Raw genomic sequence first — 23,211 nt, 5'->3', positions numbered from 1 at the left:
AAATTAAAAAACATAATGCCCTTTCTGAGAACGTGATGGTTATCTTAAAGATATGCCCTGTGTATTGGCTAGTTGTTTGCTTTTATTTTGCTTTTTGTTTTTTGTTTGTTTGTTTGGTTGGTTGGTTTTTCTTTTTTTTTCTTTCTTTCTTTCTTTCTTTCTTTCTTTCTTTCTTTCTTTCTTTCTTTCTTTCTTTCTTTTTCTTTTCTGTTAGTTTGATAGAAGCTGGGTCATCTGAAAAGAGGAAACTGAGAAAACGTCCCCATCAGACTGGCATGAGGACACACAGTAGGGCATTTTCTTGACAAATGATTGATGTGAGAGGGTTCAGGCCACTATGGGCAATGCCATCCCTCCACAGTAGGTCCTGCGTTGTATGAAAAATGTAGCTGAGTAAGACAGGGAATCCAGCCAGTTTCTGCATGTTCTCCACTTCAGTGCCTGCCTCCAGGTTCTGACTTACTTAAGTTTCTGCCTTGGATTTAATAGTGGACTGTGATTGTGATATATAAACCAAATAAACTTCCCTCTTCCCTACATTGTTTTCATTCACGGTCCTTATCAAAGCAGTAGAAAGCAAGCTAGGACACCCAGTCACCAATGCTACAAAGGGCAATGCTGCCCTCGAGTAATGGCGGTCAGAGAGCAAGGGCCTGTCTTAAATAGAGCGTATACCTTCTGTGCAATGGATTCTGAGTCAAAGCAAGTCTAGACTTTTTAAAAGAAGTTAATTCACTGAGTCAGACCACAGTCAGGAAAAATATGCTAAAAAGGGAGATCCTGAGGTGGTAGCATGAATGCTTATCATGAATTAAGTCCTGGGCTAAATGCCAACACACACAGAAACACACACACACACACACACACACACACAGAGACATACACAGACATACACAGACACACACACTCACTTTCTCTCTTTTCCTCTCTCTCTCTCTCTCTCTCTCTCTCTCTCACACACACACACACACACACACACACACACACACACATACAAACACACATATATAGACACACACAGACACACACAGAGACATACACAGAGAGACACAGACATACACATATATACACACATACCTACACACAGAATATACACATATATACACACAGACATATACACGTATATACACATGCATATCCACACAGACACAGACCCACACATAGATGGGTGCACACACACACACACACACACACACACACACACACACGGAAAATGTGCTCCAGCACATATTCCTTAGATCTTCTTCCTTAATACATTAGGTGATAAGACGCTTGCTTCAGATCTGGTCCAAGGAAGACATTCCAAGCCTGAGATCATAGTTTCTTCTTGCACTCAGTGAGGGAGCTTTTTGTGAGGTGCATCTACTTCCTGCAGCGACACTTTCTGTTCTCTAAGCACCGTTCCTTAACATTTTGGATTCCTTCACTTTGTATTTACTGTGAGAAAAGAGGCTTGGTTTAGGTCTTGACTATGGATAACTCTGAGAGACCCAAGACTCTGTTTTCTTCTTGAAATCAGTGATAGAAGTTACTGTGCAGTGAGTCTTTCTTCCAGCATCAACATAGTCTTTTCTAAGCATGGATTCCTAAATACTGATGAATGGTGTACTCTGTTGATGAAAATAAGCAGGCCAGAGCCTTTGAATAAAGATGGTGGTCAGAGTTTGTGGTGAATCTTACATCTGGCCTCAGTACTTTGGATTTTATAAGCACCCATGCACTGGTGCTTTGGGATGCTGTATTTTTTATGGGACAATCTTACCACAGCCTTTGATAGCACAAAGTAAACAGAAGCGTTTGACTATGTTAGGTCTGTTCATGCCTTAGCATGTATCTACCACCGTAGTCCCACATGGAAGCGTCTCTCTGACCTTACATCTCTGCTAAACAGACCTTCTCACCAACCCTAGCAGACCTTTTACTGTCTCCCTATGTTTATATTTTTCAGATTGCCACATAGTTCAAATTACATAGTCTGAACCTTTTCAAAGTAGCTTCTTTTACTTGGAACAATGTGTTTAGCTTTCCTTTATATACTTTCTGAACTTGGTCACTCATTTCATTTTCGGGCTGAACAGAAGAAGTTCATTATGCAGGCACATTTTTTTTTCAGCCATTAGCCTGAAGGACATCATGGTTACACTTAAGTCTCAGTAATTGAGGATGTAGTTGTGAATACTCAGGTGGAGGTATATGTATGTGTGTGTATAAACACACATACACACACACACACACACACACACACACACACACATATATACACATATATACATTTTCCCCCTTTGGGCAAATAAATGCAAAGGAGTACAGCAGCTGGATTGTGTGGTTAGATTGTATTTAGCTTTGTAAGAAACCGTCAAACCCTCTTTTGCTGTGGAATGCATTTGCATTCCTACCAGTGTTCTGAAACAATCTAATAATCTAGTATATGAAGACTGACCCCATCAAGTCGTAAGACCAAAGAAAGTGATCTAATTCAGAGCGCAGAGAGTGGATGTCCACTTATTCACAGTGATCAACTTCAGCACATATCATTCACCTGCACAGAGAGGTGAGGCAGAACAAAATGTGGCCTCTGTCACTAAGCACATCACCAGCCGTGGAATGAGCCATGTGTGTGTATCCTACTAAAATAGGGAAGAAACATGCTGGGTCACCCCCAAATCCCAAACTTGATTTTCCTGGTCAATCAGGGTGATACTTTTTAGCTCTTACTGCACAGATAACTCAGGAGTCTTTTGACTTAAAAAAAGTTGTTTTTAAAAAAAATGTACTTACTTACTCGTCAGGGCGCAAACACATGGCATGGTGTATAGGTGGTCCTTAGAGGATAACTTGTGGATCTCTCCTCCCACCGGAAGTCCAGGTGAGACCTGGAAATCAAACTCAGTCCATCGGACTTGGTAGCAGAAACCTTTTATCTGCTGAGCTATCTCACCAGCCCTGGTCTTCCCTCAAAAGTCTTGTTGTAAGTTTATGAGTGAAGTCTGGTTTGTTCCCTTTCTCCATAGTGAACATAGTGAGCAGAGGAAGTGGTGAGCCACCAGCAGCCGTAGAACATTCCCGCACTGCCCAACCATTAAGGACAAATGTTCTTCTGCTCTCTGAAGAGGAAATGTTGAGTTCCAAGCCTACCAGCCATGCAGGGGCTGTGCTTAAAACCCAGTGTCTTTAGAAGGCTGGCTCAGGTGGGAAAACGTATGTCACATCTATGTTTAAGCAGAGATACTTTCAACCCCCTAGACCTGTGTGGCTCTCAAACACAAACTACTCCCATACAGTAGTGGGTGTTCTTAGGACAGGAATAGGAAGGATCAAGACAGGGTGTGTTCAGACTTTAAGAGCATCCCTAACATGACTAGCGTGTGTGCCAAACCCCAGTACAAGAATACTTGAATCTTAGGAGGTGTTGTTATATCCCTACTTGAAATTTTCCTTCAGGGGTGGGAATTGCTTTTCTAGGCAGGAGAATAAATCTGATATTCTGCACCATTATTTGGTGTAAGCACTTTCGCTAACCTAGGAGCTAAATCTGTGGTTTGTCTAACTGATGTAGTTACTGGTTTCAAATGAAAAATGCCCCCAAGATCATGATTGGTTTTGACATTGTGATGTGGGCTAATTTTTCTGGTGCATTCCATCCTTTGTATCTGATTCTTAGCACTTGCTTGGTAAATATTTGTCAAGGAAATGGATAAAATTCAAACCTAAGGGTGGGCAGCTGGCCTAACAAAAGCAGTTTGTCCTGCAGGAGGGAAAGGAATTCAGATAGAAATTGCTGGAATGCTAGCACCTTTTTTGTCATGGTGGAGAGACACTGCCAGGTTGGAGAGAGAGAGGCCAGGTCTAAAAGCCTCAGCTCTGTCACCCCTGTTCAGGGACTCAGCCACCTCTCCAGGTCTCCCAAGGACCTTCCTTTTAGACAATTCCCAAAGCACAATCAGGTCTGTACTTGGGTAGAGAATAATTCTAGATCTCAGAACAAATTTTCAAACATATTTTGATTATTACAGTTATACATTTATTTTTGAGTCCCTGGAAAGATACTAATGAATGTATAAGTGAAGTAGAAGCTTTCCGCACAACCTCTACTTACATGTGCCATGGTGCTATTCTGTTTTCTAGTCTGACCTACTCAGTTCTATGAAAGAAAAAGCTACAATACAAGCTGTCAGTCTACTAATGGGCAAAGGCAATGTAGGGACCTCACAGAAGGAGGAGCTAAAAGAGAAAAGCCCTTCTAAGGGAGATTTAGGCTCTCTACTATGAAGGCCTCTGGCAGCAGCGATCCTTGATAGGGAGACAGTCTTTGCTTGTCCAACCTGTTCTATTTATAGCAGATGTGAATGCATATGCCTTATTCAGGGTGAACCAGGAATTAAAGGGAAGCTCATTGGCTAAACACTCAGGACCTATGAGATACCCCATTACCATGGAGAACTCCGGGTCTTTATGCTATATATAACCGGTTGTTCTGGACCCACGAGGAAGCTGCAGGACTCAGCGAGAGGTTGTGGTTTAGGTCCAGATTGGCAGGGAGGCCGGGGTGGACGCCCTCCTGGACGCCCACCAGTAAGAGGAAGTTAAGAAGGAGAGTTATAACCCAGAGCAAGGCAATGAATGAGTGCGCAGGATGACAAGGACCCGTGCTCACACGGGTGGCAGAGCTCACCAATGAGTGCAGTCTTGTGCAGCAGTGCAGCGTAGGTGCAGCCCTCGCCCAAGTAAAGAGATAAGTGACAGAGAGGCAGCCCGAACCCCTAGGGCCTCAAGCGCCACAGGCAATACAGGTTCAACAGGAGCTCCATCACCACCATGCTGCCCAGGTAAAGGTTGGTGAGCACTCGATCAGCAGCACTACCACGATGCTGCTGCTCACACCCACCGCTAACAGGCAGAGGCACACTGTGGTCACCGGCACCGCAAAGGGACCGCCTAGCAGCAGGGCTCATCACACAGCCACAGAGAGCCCCACTGCTGTTCCCGCGTGCCCTCAGGGCTGTCGCTGTTCCAGGGCATGCTGGTGTGCTTCCTAAGGAGAGGAGAACCTGTGCCCTCCGCAGCCTTGCAAATGCACTCAGAAGGATGGTGGATTCACTCACTTGCCAGTGCCACTCAGAGTGCAGGGCACTAGTTGGCAGTGCGCAGTCTCTGCCTATGCAGGTGGCCGGGCCCCCAGCACTCTCTCCCAGTCCCTAGGTATTATAGGGACTTGCAACCATGACCACATTGCAGGAGCCCTGAGGGGCTAAGCCCAGAGGCTGCATCCTAAGAAGATGAGGAAGTGCTTCTGCTATCAGGAAGCCACAATCCTAACTAGAAAGAGAACAGTCCAGACAGTCAGTCAGAGTCACTGCCTGAGCATAGTGGACACGACTCCAATCTTGCCCTTAGACAAGTGAGGGTTTACTGCAAACAAGAACATTTTAAAAAACAAAACACAACTCATCACTAAGAACCAGAAACTTAAAATGTTTTTTTTTTTCACACTGTATGTGGTTTTTAAATATAAACTAAAAACAGACTCTGCCAACCCTTGAAAGAACAAAACTTTAGGAAAAGGTGAAAACCCAATGAGTAGTCCTGCAGTCTGACAATAGTTGGCTCTGCTTTCAGCTTAAGGCTTGTGGGCTGGTACAAAGTAGTGCTCATGATAGTCGCACACTAGGATTTGGCTTGCCCACCACTCAGCTAGCTCTTCCTCCACCATGTTCTCCTAACCCTGGTATTTCTCAACATCCCCCCTGCCAAAGCCTTTATCTTTGTGGATAAAACAAAAAACTAAAAACAAAAACAAAACAGAACCAAAAAAAACCCACCTCAAGTCTAGCAAAGTTTTTCATTCGTACCGTTGTGGCTTAAAATGTGGCACAATGTTCCACGTGGTAGAATGAGAGAACAGATTCTTGCAAGTTCTCTTCTGCCCTCCACATGCACTGTTGTGGTACACACACATGTGCATATTCAAAAGTAAATGCAAAACCATTTAAAAAGTCATCCTTCAATAAATGCAAAAAAAATTCAAATTAAAAAAAGTTTCACCTTCCCCTCCCCAGTTACTCCTTCCCTTTCGGACCTGACACTTGGACCAAACGCTTTCTGCCGTTCTTTCATATATGCAGGAAGTATGGGCGTTATGAGGGGTGCTAGCCATCTTCCTCACTGCTCTCCTGCTGTTCCAAAGTCTGCGCAGCCAACTCCACCTCTCCCTAGCCCTCAAGGCTCCCATTCATTCCTAAGGATCAGGTTCCTCACGATGGCTGTCAAGTACCACACGGGGACAGAACTACACCACCCTAATTGTCATGGCCTCTTGGACTGTTGGTTTCATTTCTGTCAATGATCAGACAGGTCCTTGACTCCATCTCATCCAGTCACTCCAGTGGACTGGAATTATTCCTTACCTCACGAGGTGGGAACCCACCTCCATCTTGCCAGAAATCCATGTCTACATTTGCTTTGTAGCTCATTTGCCCTCAGGGGCATTCCTGCAACCCTTCCTGTATTTCCATGAAGTTCATTTGGTTCTGTGCTTTCCTTGCCCCTCACACCTCCTCACCTCTGCCCACTTTCCTCTACTTCCTAACCTTAATTCCACGAGTAGCGACATCCTCAGTGTTCTTCTCTTTCTCTTCATCCTTCACACAGCTCAGCCCAGAGGACAGCCAGCGCTCTAGGTAAGCTGTTCTCTGCCTTCTTCAAGCACACTCTCACTTTGCTGCTGTTCACTGAAAAAGCAGTGTTAGCAGGAAGGACCTAGCTCAGCAGGATCTTTCAACAGGGGTCACCTAAAACCATCAGGAAACAGATATTATGATTCATGACAGTAACAAAATTACAGTTATGAAGTAGCAACAAAAATCATTTTAAGGTTGGGAGGGGGTGTCAGCATTAGGAATCTCGAGAACCACTGATTTAGCTCCAGCCCAATCTCTATCTGAATATTTACCTTTCTCTACCATATTCACTCCCCACTCTTCCAATCCGTGCCCTGCGTCTTCCTCTTTCATCAACCCTCAGTTGCCACCCCCAAACACACACACTAGGATGGTGATCTCACATCCGATTTCTCTAAAAATCCAGAAGCAATTGGAAGGAACCATCCATATTGTCCCATGAGCACACTGCTCTGCCCTGCTTCCTCTACTGGACTGAGGAGTAAGCTGGTGGCCCTTGAGGCTGGAGTCAGTTTGAGCCCTCCTGAGCATCCCCCTGAGCAGAAAAAAAAAAAAAAAAAAAAAAAAAAAAAAGAAGAAGAAAAAAAAGAAAAAAAGAAAATCAACTTTCTCTCCTCTACCACTTTTTTTTTCTTCTGAATCATTTCCACACATTTACTAAAGTTCAAGAGTTTGTTTTCAAGTCTCCAGGCACCTTCCTTCCAAACCTTTTAGAGGAGACAAGGCAATTTCTTTATCCATCATGGATCTGTTTTCTCCTGAGCTTTTAGCTGCTGTGCTGCAAGAGAAAATAAATGGACCTGCTAGGGTAATGTAGGGTGCAGCTCAGCCAAATGAACAGAGCACTTGGGCGCGTTCAGTTTTCTTGGGTAACCTTTGGGTCCCTATGTGTTGGGGGTAGGACAGGTGGCTTAAAGGTCTTTGTACAGCTAGAAGATGGGTTCCTAACTGTACTTTTTCTTGGTGGCTTGGGCTGCCACTTGCTAGATTGTACTTTGGCATGTTCTCCCTCATTTTCAGTTGTCTGTGCGGTCTTTTCCTTGACCCACAACTCTGGGGATCCATGGACTGCCAATCCCAGAGTCTCTCATTTCTTCCATTCTGTTGTGGAGCTCAGTACTTGTTCATCCATTCGAGTGTCACCTAGGCAGGCTGACTGGGTCTCAACTGGACATCACACCAGCTATATTTATAGCCCTTTCTATTCTGCATTGTACTTCCATTCAGGTATTACCTTTTTCCATTTTGTGTTCTTTCTCTAGTGTTATATAGTATACAGCTTACTTGGCTATTTATATAATATATATCAGCACCATATACACCAGAAGGCAGAGCTCTAATCTATTCCATCCAGAGCTGCTTCTCTGTTGTCTGGATGGGTACATCTCATAAAATCTCATAAAATGAAGATCCAATATGCATTTGGAAGATTTCTTGGATAATCACTTATCCCTGGTTGGGTGAATCACTGATAGGGAGAAATTCAAACATGCTTCAGATCTGCAGGTGTAGCTGAGCCTTTATTATAATGGCTTGGCATTCTGTGGTCTAAGAACCAAACAGCTCTGCTTGGTAGTTCTAGAACCATCTACCAGAAGGTCATCTGATGAGGGGGTTTTCTGAATGGGTCGTGGCTGCAGACGTCTCTTTCCCCCTTAAGCATCTCTCTACTTTGTATTTGGGGTGAGGGGTAGGGGAAAGGCAAAAATATACGTAAGTCTGGCCCAGCCTTTAAGACCTTGTGTTTCTGAAAGCAAGAGTGCTTCTTTTCCCTAAGAGGCTTCTGGTCTCTGCCAGGCAGGCTGGGGTGTCCATTGCTACAGCTATGCTATTTGAGCCCTTCCATTTTTAACTTTTTATTGACTCTTTGTGGATTTACATCATCTACTAGAGTTCTGCTCATCTCTCTATTCCCTCCTATCTGCCCTCTACCCTTGCAACCTCCTCCCTGAAAATAAAACACGCCCCTCCCCCACACCAGCAATTTATAAAACAGAGTATGGAAAACATCTCATTGTGGAAGCTTGTAGGATGTCTGGTGTGCTCCACAGTATACTCCTTTGTCCACACATCTTCACTTGCTAATGTTCACTTTCACGACTCATTGGTCTGGTTTGTGATCTCTGGCTTCTGTGTTACCATTAATATTGGCTCATCAGGACTCCTTGCAGTTATCCTGTTGCCCTGTGTCAAGGAGATCCTGCAGCTTTGGAACAGCAGGACTGGTCCTTTCACACATCCCAACAATTCCCCGATGATGATGTAGATTTTGGGGTGGGTCAATTCAGACCTGAATTGTGGGTCTGTGTGGTATAGGCTCTTCCATAACACAAGGGGCACGCTATCCAGCACTGCTCTGACAAGATCAGCTCTCCTACTGCCACCAGCTCCACTGTGCTGCCCAGTAAAGGTGTGGGGCTCTCTCCCAAGTGCTGCAGCCTTTAAGAGGCTGGCCTCAGCTCCCCAATGCCTTCACCATCAAGGCAAGGTCCACTGTGTTGCCAAGGTAAGGCCTTGGCAGGGCCAGCTCTGAGTGCTGCAGTCAGTGAGGGGTCAGGTCTAGCTCTTCTGCTCTCAAGACCCCAGGGCCAGCAACTGCAGGTGGCAAAGAGGAATGGGAGGGCATCATCCCTGGACACACTGCACTGGACGCCAGGTGAGTGGAGGGACAAGCTCTTTTGCACTTCCACCTTGCAAGGGGTGGGAACAGCTTGTGTGAGTTAGTAACCAAGTTCTGGAATGCTCAGGCTGATGCATAAAACCTCTGCATCCAATGTCCATAAAACGAGAGGAGACAGGTACAGTGCTGTATGAGACTTTGATGCCCTCTGAGACGTATGGTTTTGATCGGAAAGACCCCTACTTCTTTTTATTAGATATATTCTTTATTTACATTTCAAATAATTTCCCCTTTCCTAGTCCCCCCCACCCCAAGAAAGTCCCATAAGCCATCTCCCTTCCCCCTGTTCCCCAATCAACCCCCTCCTGCTTCCCTGTCCTGGTATTCCCCTACACTGCTGTATTGAACCTTTCCAGGATCAGGGGCCTCTCCTCCCTTTAATGTCTTACAAGGCCATCCTCTGCTGCCTATGTGTCTGGAGCCATGGGTAACAACGTGTACTATCTGGTTGTTTTTGTCTCTGGGAGCTTTGGGAGTACTGGGTGGCTCATATCATTGTTCCTCCTATGGCGCTGCAAACCCCTACAGCTCCTTGGGTCCTTTCTCTAACTCCCTCACTGGGGACCCTGTGCTCAGTTCAATGGCTGCCTAAGAGTGTCCCCCTCTGTATTTGTCATGCACTAGAAGAGCCTCCCAGGTGACAGCTATATCCGACTCCAGTCAGCAAATACTTGTGGGCGTCAAAAATAGTGTCTGGGTTTTGTAACTGTATATGGGATGGATTATTAGGTGGATGTCTTTCCATCAGTCTCTGCTCCACACTTCGTCTCTGTATCTCCTTCTGTGGGTATTTTGTTCCCCCTTCTAAGAAGGACCAGAGGATCCATACTTTGTTCTTTGGCATCATTTGATATGTGAATTATGTCTAGGGTATTCCAAACTTCTGGGCTAATATCCACTTATCAGTGACTGTATTCCATGTGTGTTCTTTTATGATTGGGTTACCTCACTTAGGATATTTTCCAGTTCCAACCATTCGCCTAAGAATTTCATGAATTCATTGTTTTTAATTGCTGAGTAGTATTTCATTGTGTAAATATAACACATTTTCTGTATCCATTTCTCTGTTGAGGGACATCTGGGTTCTTTCCAGTTTCTGGCTATTATAAATAAGGCTGCGATGAACATAGTGGAGCATGTGTCCTTATTGCATGCAGGGGAATCCTCTGGGTATATGCCCAACAGTGGTATAACAGGGTCCTCCAGTAGTAGGCCCAGTTTTCTGAGGAACCTCCAGACTGATTTCTAGAGTGGTTGTACCAGCTTGCAGCCCCAACAGCAGTGGAAGAGTGTTCCTCTTTCTCCACATCCTCGCCAGCCCCTGCTGTCTCCTGAGTTCTTGATCTTAGCCATTCTGACTGGTTTGAGGTGAATCAGATTCAAAGAGCAATTCTCAAATTCATCTGGAGTAACGAAAACCCAGGGTAGCTAAAACTATTCTCAACAGTAAAAGAACTTCTGGGGGAAATCAGTATCCCTGACCTCAAGCAGTACTACAGAGCAACAGTGTTAAAAACTGCATGATATTGGTAAAGTGACAGGCAGGTAGACCAATGGAATAGAATTGAAGACCCAGAAATGAACCCACACACCTATGGTCACTTGATCTTTGACAAAGGAGCTAAAACCATCCAGTGGAAAAAAGACAGCCTTTTCAACAAATGGTGCTGATTCAACTGGAGGGTAGCATGCAGAAGAATGCAAATCAATCCATTCTTATCTCCTTGTACTAAGCTCAAGTCCAAGTAGATCAAGGACCTCCACATAAAACCAGACACACTGAAACTAATAGAAAAGAAACTGGGGAAGAGCCTTGAGCCATGGGCACAAGGGAAAATTTCCTCAACAGAACACCAATAGCTTATGCTCTAAGATCAAGAATTGATAAATGGGACCACATAAAATTACAAAGTTTCTGTAAGGCAAAGGACACTGTCAATAGGACAAAACCAACAAACTGGGAAAAGATCTTTATCAACCTTACATCTGACAGAAGGCTAATATACAATATATACAAAGAACTCAAGAAGTTAGACCCCCAGAGAGCCAAATAACTCTATTAAAAATGGGGTACAAAGCTAAACAAAGAATTTTCACCTGAGGAATATCAAATGGCTGAGAAGCACCCAAAGAAATATTCAACATCCCTAGTCATCAGGGAAATGCAAATCAAAACAACCCCAAGATTTCAGCCTAGACTTTTGCAGTACCACACACACAATGGCATAAAAGCAACAAACTCCAGAGGAGTCCTGTGGGAGTATTAGTGGAAAATGAAGAAAAGTCGAACTTTTCAGTGGCACAGACCCAGGAGCACCAGTAACAGGAAGGTTCTGGGCACATGAGGAATTCAAGGATGGTCATGGATTTTATTCCTCGTGGGCAAATGTACTTAAAATTGAGGGAGTCTTACTATGTTGAACAATGTGGCATTTAGCTCCCAGAAGGAAGTGATCCTCCTGCCTCAGTCTCTCAAATAGAGAGGACTAGGATTTTCCTTTTTCTTTCCAAAGGGAAAGAACCAGAACCACTCCTTTCTTTATTTAAAACAAGCAAGACAATGAATTTGACAAGATCAATTCATTAGGTAAAACTTCTAAACTTTTTTTTTTCCCAGACAGAGTCTCACTATGTAGCCCTGGCTGGTTTGGAACTCATGGAGACAGAGCTGCTTCTGCCTCCCATGTGCCAGAGGGAAGCTTCTAATTTCATTCTTGAATCTACTAGATTGAGTTGCATATAGAGTTTTTCTCCCCTCAGGCTGAAGTTCAAATACCACTGGGAAATGTTTAAGCCCCTTGGAGATGAGATATTTCATTTTCTTATATAGCTAGCAAATGGTGAACTGTTTATAAATACAAAAAAACCCATATCTCAAAAAAAAGAAAGATACTTTTATTTTCCATGGATTTTTACAGATACTTTTGCTACATAGTTTATGTATTCTTATGAGATTATATTTTTTCACTTGTATGAAGTTCAACCTTATACAATTTTAAGGTGGTATGTGTGGTAGTGTATCTATAATCTTTAAAAAGTTGAGTTTTTGGAATGTACAGTATATGAGGTAAAATCAAGATTACATTAAAAATTGTTTTCTCCTCTGCACTAACATTGCAGTGAGGCTCAAATGGCAAGTACACTATTAAATGACATTTACTATCAAAAATAGGAATTCATTTGAATTACTATGAAAAACATAAGCCACTGTGTGGCACATTTTACCATTTTAGACATTCAACTATATAGAAATCTCTGGGCTCTTACACTCAAGACTCATTTGTACTGCCAAATGTGGCACTTTTAACAAGTTCTAGAAAACAATCGTAATCGCAGTTGTTTGGGGGACAAGTTATCACCCTATTCATAAGAGATTAAATAAAATGTAAACATACAGTATATTAGAGTGACAGGATTTTCTTACACTTGGAGAAGCCAAGTTTATCCGTTTCTTTTTTGAGTAAAGGTTAATGTTTTTTCTATAGCGCAGATCATTTGACATAAAACAATTACAATACATGCCCATTCTATTATAAGGGAAATTCTTCAGAGATCTTCAAAGTACAAAACATACATTTCTTTTTGACAGACAGAAGTGCTTAGTAATCACTAAAATGCAGACCTCAGCAACTAAAAATTAGTGACTCACTACTCTAAAATCCAAATAATAAATTAAAGAAGCTAGTTACAGATGTCTACAGATAACATGTGATAAAACAAAAATTTCTACAAATTCATTGCAGACTGTATTATTACTGGCAGTCATTGACATCAAGGCGAGATGTACAATGTGATATGACAAAATTCAATCTGATCATCCAATAACTCACAAATGCAAGCTCACAAACATTAATGAACTATGCAGTTTGCAAAGTGCTCTAATGCAACGGTACCCACATGCAATCAACAATTTGGAACAGTATCCAAACAGACATTATACATTAAACATTAGTTTCTCAAGAAAGAAAGCAGCTTGAAGTTTACTGGTGCAAATTAATTTTGTCTTCAGATTTGGTACCCCAAACAAAAAGGTTGAGTTTGATTATAAATTCTGATGGCAACAGCAGTAGTTACAGGAGATTCTGCAAAACCATTGGGAGTCCTTCAAAGCTAGCCTAGACCAGGTGATGAGTGTGGACACATCTCCTTACCTGACAGTCTGCACATAGACCCATGTGCACATACACACACATACACAATTTCAAGGCCCAGAAAACAGAAGCTAAATGGGCTTCAAATTTAGTCATTATTTAAAAGTCCTCTGTTTTCAAATCCCCAAAAGTGGTACTGTTCAAGTAAAGGTCTGTATTTCTGGGTCTGTGCTTTCTTGGGCTCACCGGTGAGTTGGTGGTTGTGTGTGTGTGTGTGTGTGTGTGTGTGTGTGTATGTAAGGAAGAACTCCACACTCAACAAACAGAAAGCTTCTTTCTTACTCAGATTCCTTCATCCAGTTTTTGTTTGCTAAGCCCTCCAGTTATTCATCAAAATCCCACTTATCAAACAATTAAGACAAATGAGGAGGTAGAAATATAGCACTAGATTGCTTTCACAGCATCAGACTTGAACAAGTTTCGTAGAGAACGTTAGTGTAAATTCTAGTCATTCTGAAATTTTCTTTCACATGGCAGTCATCTTTGAAACAAATAGATGTGGTCGCCACTGTTTTACTCATGCTGACCGGTCAAAACAATCATAAGCGGTGTCTTTTAGAAAGTTTGTTTTACTAGAAGGCATATTTGGGGTGTTGGGGAGGGGAGGAGAGAAAAAAAGGAAGAAAAAAAAAAAAAGAAACAGGGAAAAAAAAGTCCCAACCCAAGAACAAAATAAACAGCCCTCCCCAGATTGCTGTTTCTGTGGCTGAATTCCCATGAAGAGCCAGCTTTTGCCTAACAACAGAAGCACTGAAAATGCCAAAGCCACGTTTCAATAGATAGTCTCAATGCCAGTGCTAAATGCCACCATTTTGTAAAAGCAATACAGAATAATTTTAGTACATGACAAAATAAAATGTAATACAGTGTTAAAAATAAAGCTATATTCTCACTTGATTACAAAGTACTGAATGATAAAGGCAATGAGAATGGAAAAAAAAGCAAACACCACCAGGATGACTGCGGCACACTGCTCATCGCTTAGAGCACGCCGGGTCCGTGCACTGTCCACAGTGCCTCTGTTGCTGCTGGCCGCCGGCTCTGTCCTCTGGGAGATGAAGAACACTGTGGTGCTGTAGGGACCCACCAGGTCCTGGGGCCCTGCAGGATCTTGGCATTGGCGAATGGCACACACTCGAAATCGATACTCACAATTCAGCTGAAGGCTGGAACACCGGAAGGAAGTATCCGGGCCCTTGTAAATCTGTTAAGGAAATATTAGAAAAAGAATGGAGTATAAAGTCTGGACAGAAAATATTAGCACAGCTCCATTCTGGACATCAGCTGTGAGCACTTCTGAAAATCCCTCATCTCATCTTGTGTACGTGCGGTGTGTGGACACTTGCTACTTGCCTACACAGGCCAGAGAGTGCTGGTGGCTGTCTTACTATCTTCATTCATTCTCTACCCTATTTATTAGTATCTTCTGAGAAGACTCTCACGAACCTGTAGCTAGCCTGGTGATTCCCCGTCCACCTCCCCAGCACTGGGATTGTTGGCACATGGCTTTTTGGGGGATGCTGGAGCTCAAACTCAAGTTTTCCAGCTTGCATAGCAAATTCTTCACCATCTGCCAGCTTCAAGTTTATCTTAAAAGTGACATTTAAAAACATGCAAGCACTTGCTTGTTTGCTGCTAAAGGGAAGATGTGAGGTCAATCCTTACAGTTTGTGAGTTTCTAACTCAGTTAGAAAGTTAGACAGTTAAGTATGTGCTCCAAAGTGACAAAATACCAAATATAGAACAGTCTCATGCACTTCCCTGGTTTACTCAAATAAAAGAAAAAGGCTTTTTTGGGGGAGGGAGGTTGCTGTTCTTTGTGAACTTACTGTATGAGAGAGGAGATCATATAATCTTGTTCACTTCATAATTAGGGGACCTGACTACCTAAGTAGTGAATTTCTCCAGTTATAAATACCTGTCGAATCAAACAGAACAGAAGTTGTCGATGGGTATCCACTGCAAATCACTTTGTCAAGAGATTGGTCACTTGGAATCAGACTAGAATTTTCAAACCTAACTCTTTGGCTATGACTTAGAAGAGAGATGGACACTAGCAGAGCTACATGGATTTTCTCTGGTCTGCTCCAGAAAAATGGAGGATCCACCAGCAGAGCTGGTTATTCAGTGACTCAAGCCCTACGACAGTGGCTTCACAGTTGAGTGAACATGTATCTCACAGGTACAATAGGCACAATGGCAGTTATACATGACAGTTATGAGATTAAGGGGAACTATTGCTTGTCAAGAATGTCAGCACAGTACCCAGCTGACAGTGGATGGATGCTCAGAGACATCACCATTCTCACCAACGAGCCTCTCTGCCAATGAGAAAACCGAGGCTTGCACTGTCAAACCTCTTCTCAGGTGGCTTCTTTCTGCTGCTGGCGGGCTATAAGCCACACTTATATAGATACTTGTGCTTACATTAAGTCAGGCTTTCTGCCTGTCCCAATTGCACTTATGTTGTAAATCTAGTTTTTAACAAACTTATTCTCAAAGAGACAATGTAAGAGCTAATCTCATTCTAAAAAATGTCTGCACAATCCAGTATGCAGTGGGTATCTAACAAATTAGTGAAAGTAGTGACTTCAAGTAAAAATGTAGATGCCGATAGGAAAAAGGAACTTTTATTATAAGAAGCCATATTTGCATCTTAAGGAAACATGTTCTGGTTTTAAGAAAGCAAATCAGTGTTCCAAGTAGAAATGTCAAAAGGACTCATGTCTCAGGGATTATAGAGTGACTTACACAAAACAGAGAGGCATAAAAGAATTCACTGTAAACCTGTATACATATATATAATCATTTTAGTTAAAATATGCTTTCATCTTATGGGTACAATAAAGTCTTTTTTAATTTTTGTCTTCCCCTCTCCCATTTTCTGAGATAGGATCTTGCTTTTTAGTATAGGCTGGCCTTGAGTTCAGACTATTAATTAATTAACATTATTTTTGCTTTGCGTTTTCTCATTTTATCTTCAAAAGCGTATGATATATTATAGCTAGAGAGAAAAACTCTTCAACTATTAGCTTGAGGGTGACAAGTGACAAGATGCAAAGAAAGAAATAATACATTAATTTTACTAAGGTTTTTTGTTTGTTTTTTTATTTTTTTTATTTTTATTTTTTTATTTTTTATTAAATTTTCTTTTATTGAGAAGGGAAGTAAAAATACTTTATGATAAAATTAAAGATTTACATGGAAAGTATTTCAGAAAAACACGTTAAAATTGACAATTTTCATGGAAAATTAAAGAGTAAAGTGGTAGACATGTAAAACTTTGCTAAAGTAATTGAAATATGGAACAGAAACATTTTATGATAGAATTGAAGATTTACATGGAAAATATTTCTGGTAAAATTATAGAAAAATGTAGAAAAACAGCTTTATGCATTTTGCATTTTCTTTGACTGTTGATTCAATGTTTTCTATGGTATCTTCAGTGTAGCTCTCTTATTGCTCTTGCCTCTTGGCACTCTCACCTCTCTGCCCCTCTTGGGCTCTCCTCCCCTCCCCCCCCATGTGGTCATGGCTGGCCTACACTCCTCTACTTTCCCCCCCCCCCTCTCTCTCTCTCTTTCTCTCTCTGACTCTCTCTGCCTCCACTCCCCACTCTGCCTCTCTCTGCCTCTACTTCCCATTAACTCCCATCCTCTGCCCTGAATAAATTCTATTCTATACAAAAAAAAAGTTGGGTAGTGTACCTTCTGTTTCTTTTTTTTTTTATTCGATATATTTTTTATTTACATTTCAAATGATTTCCCCTTTTCTAGCCCCCCACTCCCCGATAGTCCCATAAGCCTCCTTCTCTCCCCCTGTCCTCCCACCCAACCCTTCCCACTTCCACCATGTAATAAGGATACATGCTCTACTATGTTCATAGCAGCCCTATTTATAATTGCCAGATACTGGAAAGAACCCAGGTATCCCTCAACAGAAGAGTGGATGCAAAAAATGTGGTATATCTACACAATGGAGTAGCCATTAGAAACACTATTCAGCCATTAGAAACTATGAATTCATGAAATTCTTAGGCAAATGGATGGAGCTAGAAAACATCATACTAAGTGAGGTAACCCAGACTCAAAAGGTGACTCATGGTATGCACTCACTAATAAGTGGATATTAACCTAGAAAACTGGAATACCCCAAACATAATCCATACATCAAATGAGGTACAAGAAGAAAGGAGGAGTGGCCCCTTGTTCTGGAAAGACTCAGTGAAGAAGTATAGGGTTTTTTTTTTTCTTTTTTAAGACAGGGTTTCTCTTTGTAGTCTTGGCTGTACTAGAACTCAGAGACCGGCCTGCCTCTGCCTCCTCTGAAGGATGGGATTAAATGCACAAGCAACCACACCCAATCATAAATTTAGGTATTTTTTTTTTAACTCAAAGAATCTTTAGTAGTATAATATTAAAAGTGTTTAAGAAGTTCTCATTATGAAACTGTGAGGAACTGGTAGGCTCTTGCTATAAAATAGGACCTGTATAAAGCCCTGATACAGTAGGCCTAATATGTGTTTTGAATATGAATTGTTTAAGGAACAAAAGGACAGGGCTAATATTGATTGCTTTGGATACCGAAGTTGGATGAGATCTCGTATTTAGTTCTACTTGGAGACATTGGGAGCAAGACAGGTTGCATTTCACAGGGCCCACAGATACAGTACCGAAGGAGACAGGTTCTTGCTAGAAATAACTCAAGGGTCTTACATGCCCAAGAGAAGTCATTCAGTAGTCTGAAGAGCTTTAGAAGAGCTGGCTAGGGCTTAGAATGCAAAGAATTAAAACAAGCACAATACAGTGATCTCTTCTAGCATTACATATCTGATAACCAAGATGGGGAAAAGTCCAAGTTCACGGTTTTTGGGGACCTGTTAATGTTGAGATTACATGGAATGAAAATACCCACTGTATTCATCATCTATGAACCCATCATCTATTTTCAATAGAGTAACCATGCAACAGCAGATTTAAGGTTAGAGACAGCAAGGACATGTTGGAGAAGGCAGAGCCGCCATCTTGGTCCCCAGCCAGATAAGACAGGCAACCCCAGGTACTGAGCTATCCCGAATCTAAGACCTCTGGGAACACAGACAACTGAGCTGCTGGCTGCCGCCTGCACCTAGGACCTGGGAGAGCAGCGGGTTCCTCCTGTGCCAGTCAGGCGCGGGTACTTGGCCCTGCAGAGAAGGCGGAGCCACCATCTTGGTCCCCAGCTAGACAGAACAGGTAACCCCAGGTACTGAGCTATCCCAAGGCTAAAACCTCTAGGAACACAGACAACTGAGCTGCCAGCTGCTGCCTGCACCCAGGACGTGGGAGAGCAGTGGTTCGTCTGTGTGCCATCCAGGCGTGGGGCCAGTGTCCTGTAGGATCCCCGCTGCCGTCTTTGTTCTCTGACAGAGCAGATGGGCAGTACCAGCTTCAGTCCTCAGAGACAACCCAAGCATAACATTGCTTGGGGCAGAACACACCAAGACTCCAACGGCACCCAAGAGGAGGGCAGCACATCAGCAATCTGTGCCAGGGGAAACCCAGCCATCCAGTGTTGTAGAAATAGCCTTATAGGCTCAAAGGAGGTTGAAGCGCCAGCCAGTGACAACAAGACCAACTAACACCAGTGAGAACTAGATGGCAAAAGGCAAACATAGGAACATTACTAACAGAAATCAAGGCAATATGGCAGCATCTGAACCCAATTCTCCATTAACAGCAAGTCTTGGATACCCCAACACACCAGAAAAACAAGATTTGGATTTAAAAGCACTGGTCATGATGCTGTTACAGGAACACATGAAGGACATAAATAAATCTCCTAGAGAAATTCAGGAGGAAACGGATCAAAAGTTACAAGCCCTTACAAGGGAAACACAAAAATCATTAAAAGAAATTCAGGAGAATACGGGTCAAAAGATAGAAGCCAATAAGGAGGAAATACAAAAATCATTTAAAGAAATACAGAAGTTTGGTCAACAGGCTGAGATCATGAAAGAGGAAACACAAAACTCTCTTGAAGAATTACAGCAAAACACAAAGAAGCAAGTGAAGGAGCTGAGCAAAAGCATCCAGGATCTAAAAACAGAAGTAGAAACAACTAAGAAATCACAAAGGGAGACAACTTTGGAGATAGAAAACCTTGGGAAGAAGTCAGGGGCCATAGATGCAAATATCAACAACAGAATACAAGAGAGAATCTCAGATGCCGAAGATACCATAGAAACCATGGACTCAACAGTCAAAGAAATGCAAAATGCAAAAAGTTTGTAACCCAAAACATCCAGGAAATCCAGGACACAATGAGAAGGCCAAACCTAAGAATCATAGGCATAGATGAGAGTGAAGATTTACAACTTAAAGGGCCAGCAAATATCTTCAATAAAATTATGGAAGAAAACTTCCCTAACCTAAAGAGAGAGATGCCATGTAGTTCTGAAGAAGCCTACAGAACACCAAACAGACTGGATCAGAACAGAAATACCTCCTGTCACATAATAATCAAAACCCAAAATATACTAAACAAAGAAAGAATATTAAAGGCAGTAAGAGAAAAAGGCCAAGTAACATATAAAGGAAGACCTATCAGAATCACACCAGACTTCTCACCAGAGACTATGAAAGCTAGAAGATCCTCGGCAGATCTCATGCAGGTTCTAAGAGAACACAAATGCCAGCCAAAACTACCATACCCAGCAAAACTCTCAATCACCATAGATGGAGAAGCCAAGATATTCCATGACAAAAGCAAGTTTAACCAATATCTTTCCACAAACCCAGCTTTACAAAGGATAGTAGGAGGAAAACACCAATACAAGGAGGGAAACTTCACCCTGGAAAAGCAAGATAGTAACCTTCTTTCATCAAACCCAAAAGAAGATAACCAATCAAATATAGAAAACAACATCAAAAATGACAGGATGTAATAATCACTATTCCTTAATATCTCTTAACATCAATGGACTCAATTCCCCAATAAAAAGACATAGACTGGATAGATAAACAGGACCTTACATTGTGCTGCATACAGGAAACACACCTCAGTGTCAAAGACAAACACGATCTTAGAGTAAAAGGCTGGAAGACAATTTTGCAAGCAAATGTCTCAGGAAACTAGCTGGAGTAGACACTCTAATATCAGATAAAATTGACTTTCAACCTAAAGTCATCCAAAGAGACACTGAGGGACACTTCTTGCTGGTCAAAGGAAAAATACACCAAGAAGAACTCTCAATCCTGAACATCTATGCTCCAAATGCAAAAGCACCCTCATTCATAAAAGAAACTTTACTAGAGCTCAAAGCACATATTGCACCTAACACAATAATTGTGGGTGACTTCAACACTCCACTCTCCTCAATGGACCGATCAGAAAAACAGAAACTGAAGAGGGATACAGTGAAACTAATTGAAGCTTTGGACCAATTAGAGTTTACAGATTATATATATATATATATATATATATATAAAACATTTCATCCTACAGCAGAAAAATACACCTTTTTCTCAGCACCTCATGGTACCTTCTCCAAAAATCGATCATATTAATTGGTCACAAGACAGACCTAAACAAATATAAGAAATAATCCCATAACTCCTATCAGATCACTATAGAGTAAAAGTGGTCTTCAATAGCAACAAAATCAACAGAAAACCCACATACACATGGAAACTGAACAATACTCTACTCAATGATACCTTGGTCAAGGAAGAAATACAGAAAGAACTCAAAGACTTTTTAGAACTTAATGAAAATGAAAACACAACATACCCAAATCTATGGGACACAATGAAAGCAGTACTAAGAAGAAAACTCATAGCCCTGAGTGCCTCCAAAAAGAAAATGGAGAGAGCATACACTAGCAGCTTAACAACATACCTGAAAGCCCTGGAACAAAAAGAAGCTATTTCACCCGGGAGGAGTAGAAGGCAGGAAATCATCAAACTCTGAGCTGAAATCAATCAAGTAGAAACAAAGAGAACCATACAAAGAATCAACAAAACCAGGAGCTGGTTCTTTAAAAAAAAAAATCAACAAGATAGATAAACCCTCAGTCAGACTAACCAAGGGGCACAGAGACAGTATCCAGATTAACAAAATTATAAATAAAAAGGGAGATATAACAACAGAAACTGAGGAAATTCAAAAAATCATCAGATCCTACTACACAAGCCTATACTGAACATAACTGGAGAGAATATGGAGGAAATGGATAGTTTCCTGGACAGATATCAAACACCAAAATTAAATCAGGATCAAATAGATCATCTAAACAGTCCCATAACCCCTAAAGAAATAAAAGGGGTCATAGAATGTCTCCCAACCAAAAAAAGCATGGGACCAGATGGTTTCAGTGCAGAATTCTATCAGACATTCAGAGAAGACCTGACACCAATAGTCTTCAAACTATTCCACAAAATAGAAACAGAAGGAACACTACCCAATTCTTTCTATGAAGCCACTATTACGCTGATACCAAAACCACACAAAGATCCAACAAAGAAAGAGAACTTCAGGCCAATTTCCCTTATGAATATCGATGCAAAAATACTAAATGAAATTCTTGCCAACCGAATCCAAGAACACATAAAAAGGATCATCCACCATGATCAAGTAGGCTTCATCCCAGGGATGCAGGGATGGTTCAATATAAGGAAATCCATCAATGCAATCCACTACATAAACAAATTCAAAGAAAAAAAAACACATGATCATTTCATTAGATGCTGAAAAAGCATTTGACAAAATTCAGCATCCTTTCATGCTGAAAGTCTTGGAAAGAACAGGAATTCAAGGCCCATACCTAAACATAGTTAAAGCAATATACAGCAAACCGGTAGCCAACATCAAACTAAATGGAGAGAAACTTGAAGCAATCCCACTAAAATCAGGAACCAGACAAGGCTGTCCTCTCTCTCCATATCTTTTCAATGTAGTACTTGAAGTTCTCGCTAGAGCAATTAGACAACATAAGGAGGTCAAAGGGATACAAATTGGAAAGGAAGAAATCAAATTATCACTATTTGCAGATGTTATGATAGTATACTTAAGTGACCCAAAAAACTCCACCAGAGAACTTCTACAGCTGATAAATAACTTCAGCTAAGTGGCTGGTTATAAAATCAACTCAAACAAATCAGTAGTCTTCCTATACTGAAAGGATAAACAGGCGGAGAAAGAAGTTAGGGAAATGACACCCGTCACAATAGCCACAAACCATATAAAGTTTCTTGGTGTGACTCTAACCAAACAAATAAAAGATCTGTATGAGAAGAACTGTAGGTCTCTGAAGAAGGAAACCGAAGAAGACCTCAGCAAATGGAAAAATCTTCCATGCTCTTGGATTGGCAGGATTAATATAGTTAAAATGGCCATCTTGCCAAAAGCAATATACAGATTCAACGCAATCCCCATCAAAATCTCAACTCAGTTCTTCACAGAGTTAGAAAAAGCAATTCTCAAATTCACCTGGAATAACAAAAAACCCAGGATAGCTAAAACTATTCTCAACAGTAAAAGAGCTTCTGGGGGAATCTATATCCCAGACCTCAAGCAATACTACAGAGCAATAGTGTTAAAAACTGCACGGTATTGGCACAGGGACAAGCAAGTGGACCAATGGAATAGAATTGAAGACCCAGAAATGAATCCACACACCTATGGTCACTTGATCTTTGACAAAGGAGCAGGAAAACATCCAGTG

General features: G+C 41.7%; 1 protein-coding gene across 5 annotated transcripts in view; it reads right to left on the bottom strand.

The window, feature by feature from the left end:
- Positions 1 to 12,231: 12,231 nt before the first annotated feature.
- Positions 12,232 to 23,211, bottom strand: part of Fndc3a (fibronectin type III domain containing 3A) — a 184,496-nt gene continuing 173,516 nt past the window's right edge. For all 5 annotated transcript variants that reach the window (XM_052190977.1, XM_052190980.1, XM_052190976.1 and 2 more), the window contains one exon: positions 12,232 to 14,712. In XM_052190977.1, coding sequence (XP_052046937.1) covers positions 14,398 to 14,712 — 315 coding nt within the window. In that variant the 3' untranslated portion in view covers positions 12,232 to 14,397. The remainder of the gene's footprint in view (positions 14,713 to 23,211) is intronic.

The sequence above is a fragment of the Apodemus sylvaticus genome, chromosome 8, assembly GCF_947179515.1.
Source record: "Apodemus sylvaticus chromosome 8, mApoSyl1.1, whole genome shotgun sequence".
In the NCBI taxonomy this organism is placed as follows: Eukaryota; Metazoa; Chordata; class Mammalia; order Rodentia; family Muridae; genus Apodemus; species Apodemus sylvaticus.
This window is presented reverse-complemented; position numbering and strand designations above follow the sequence as displayed.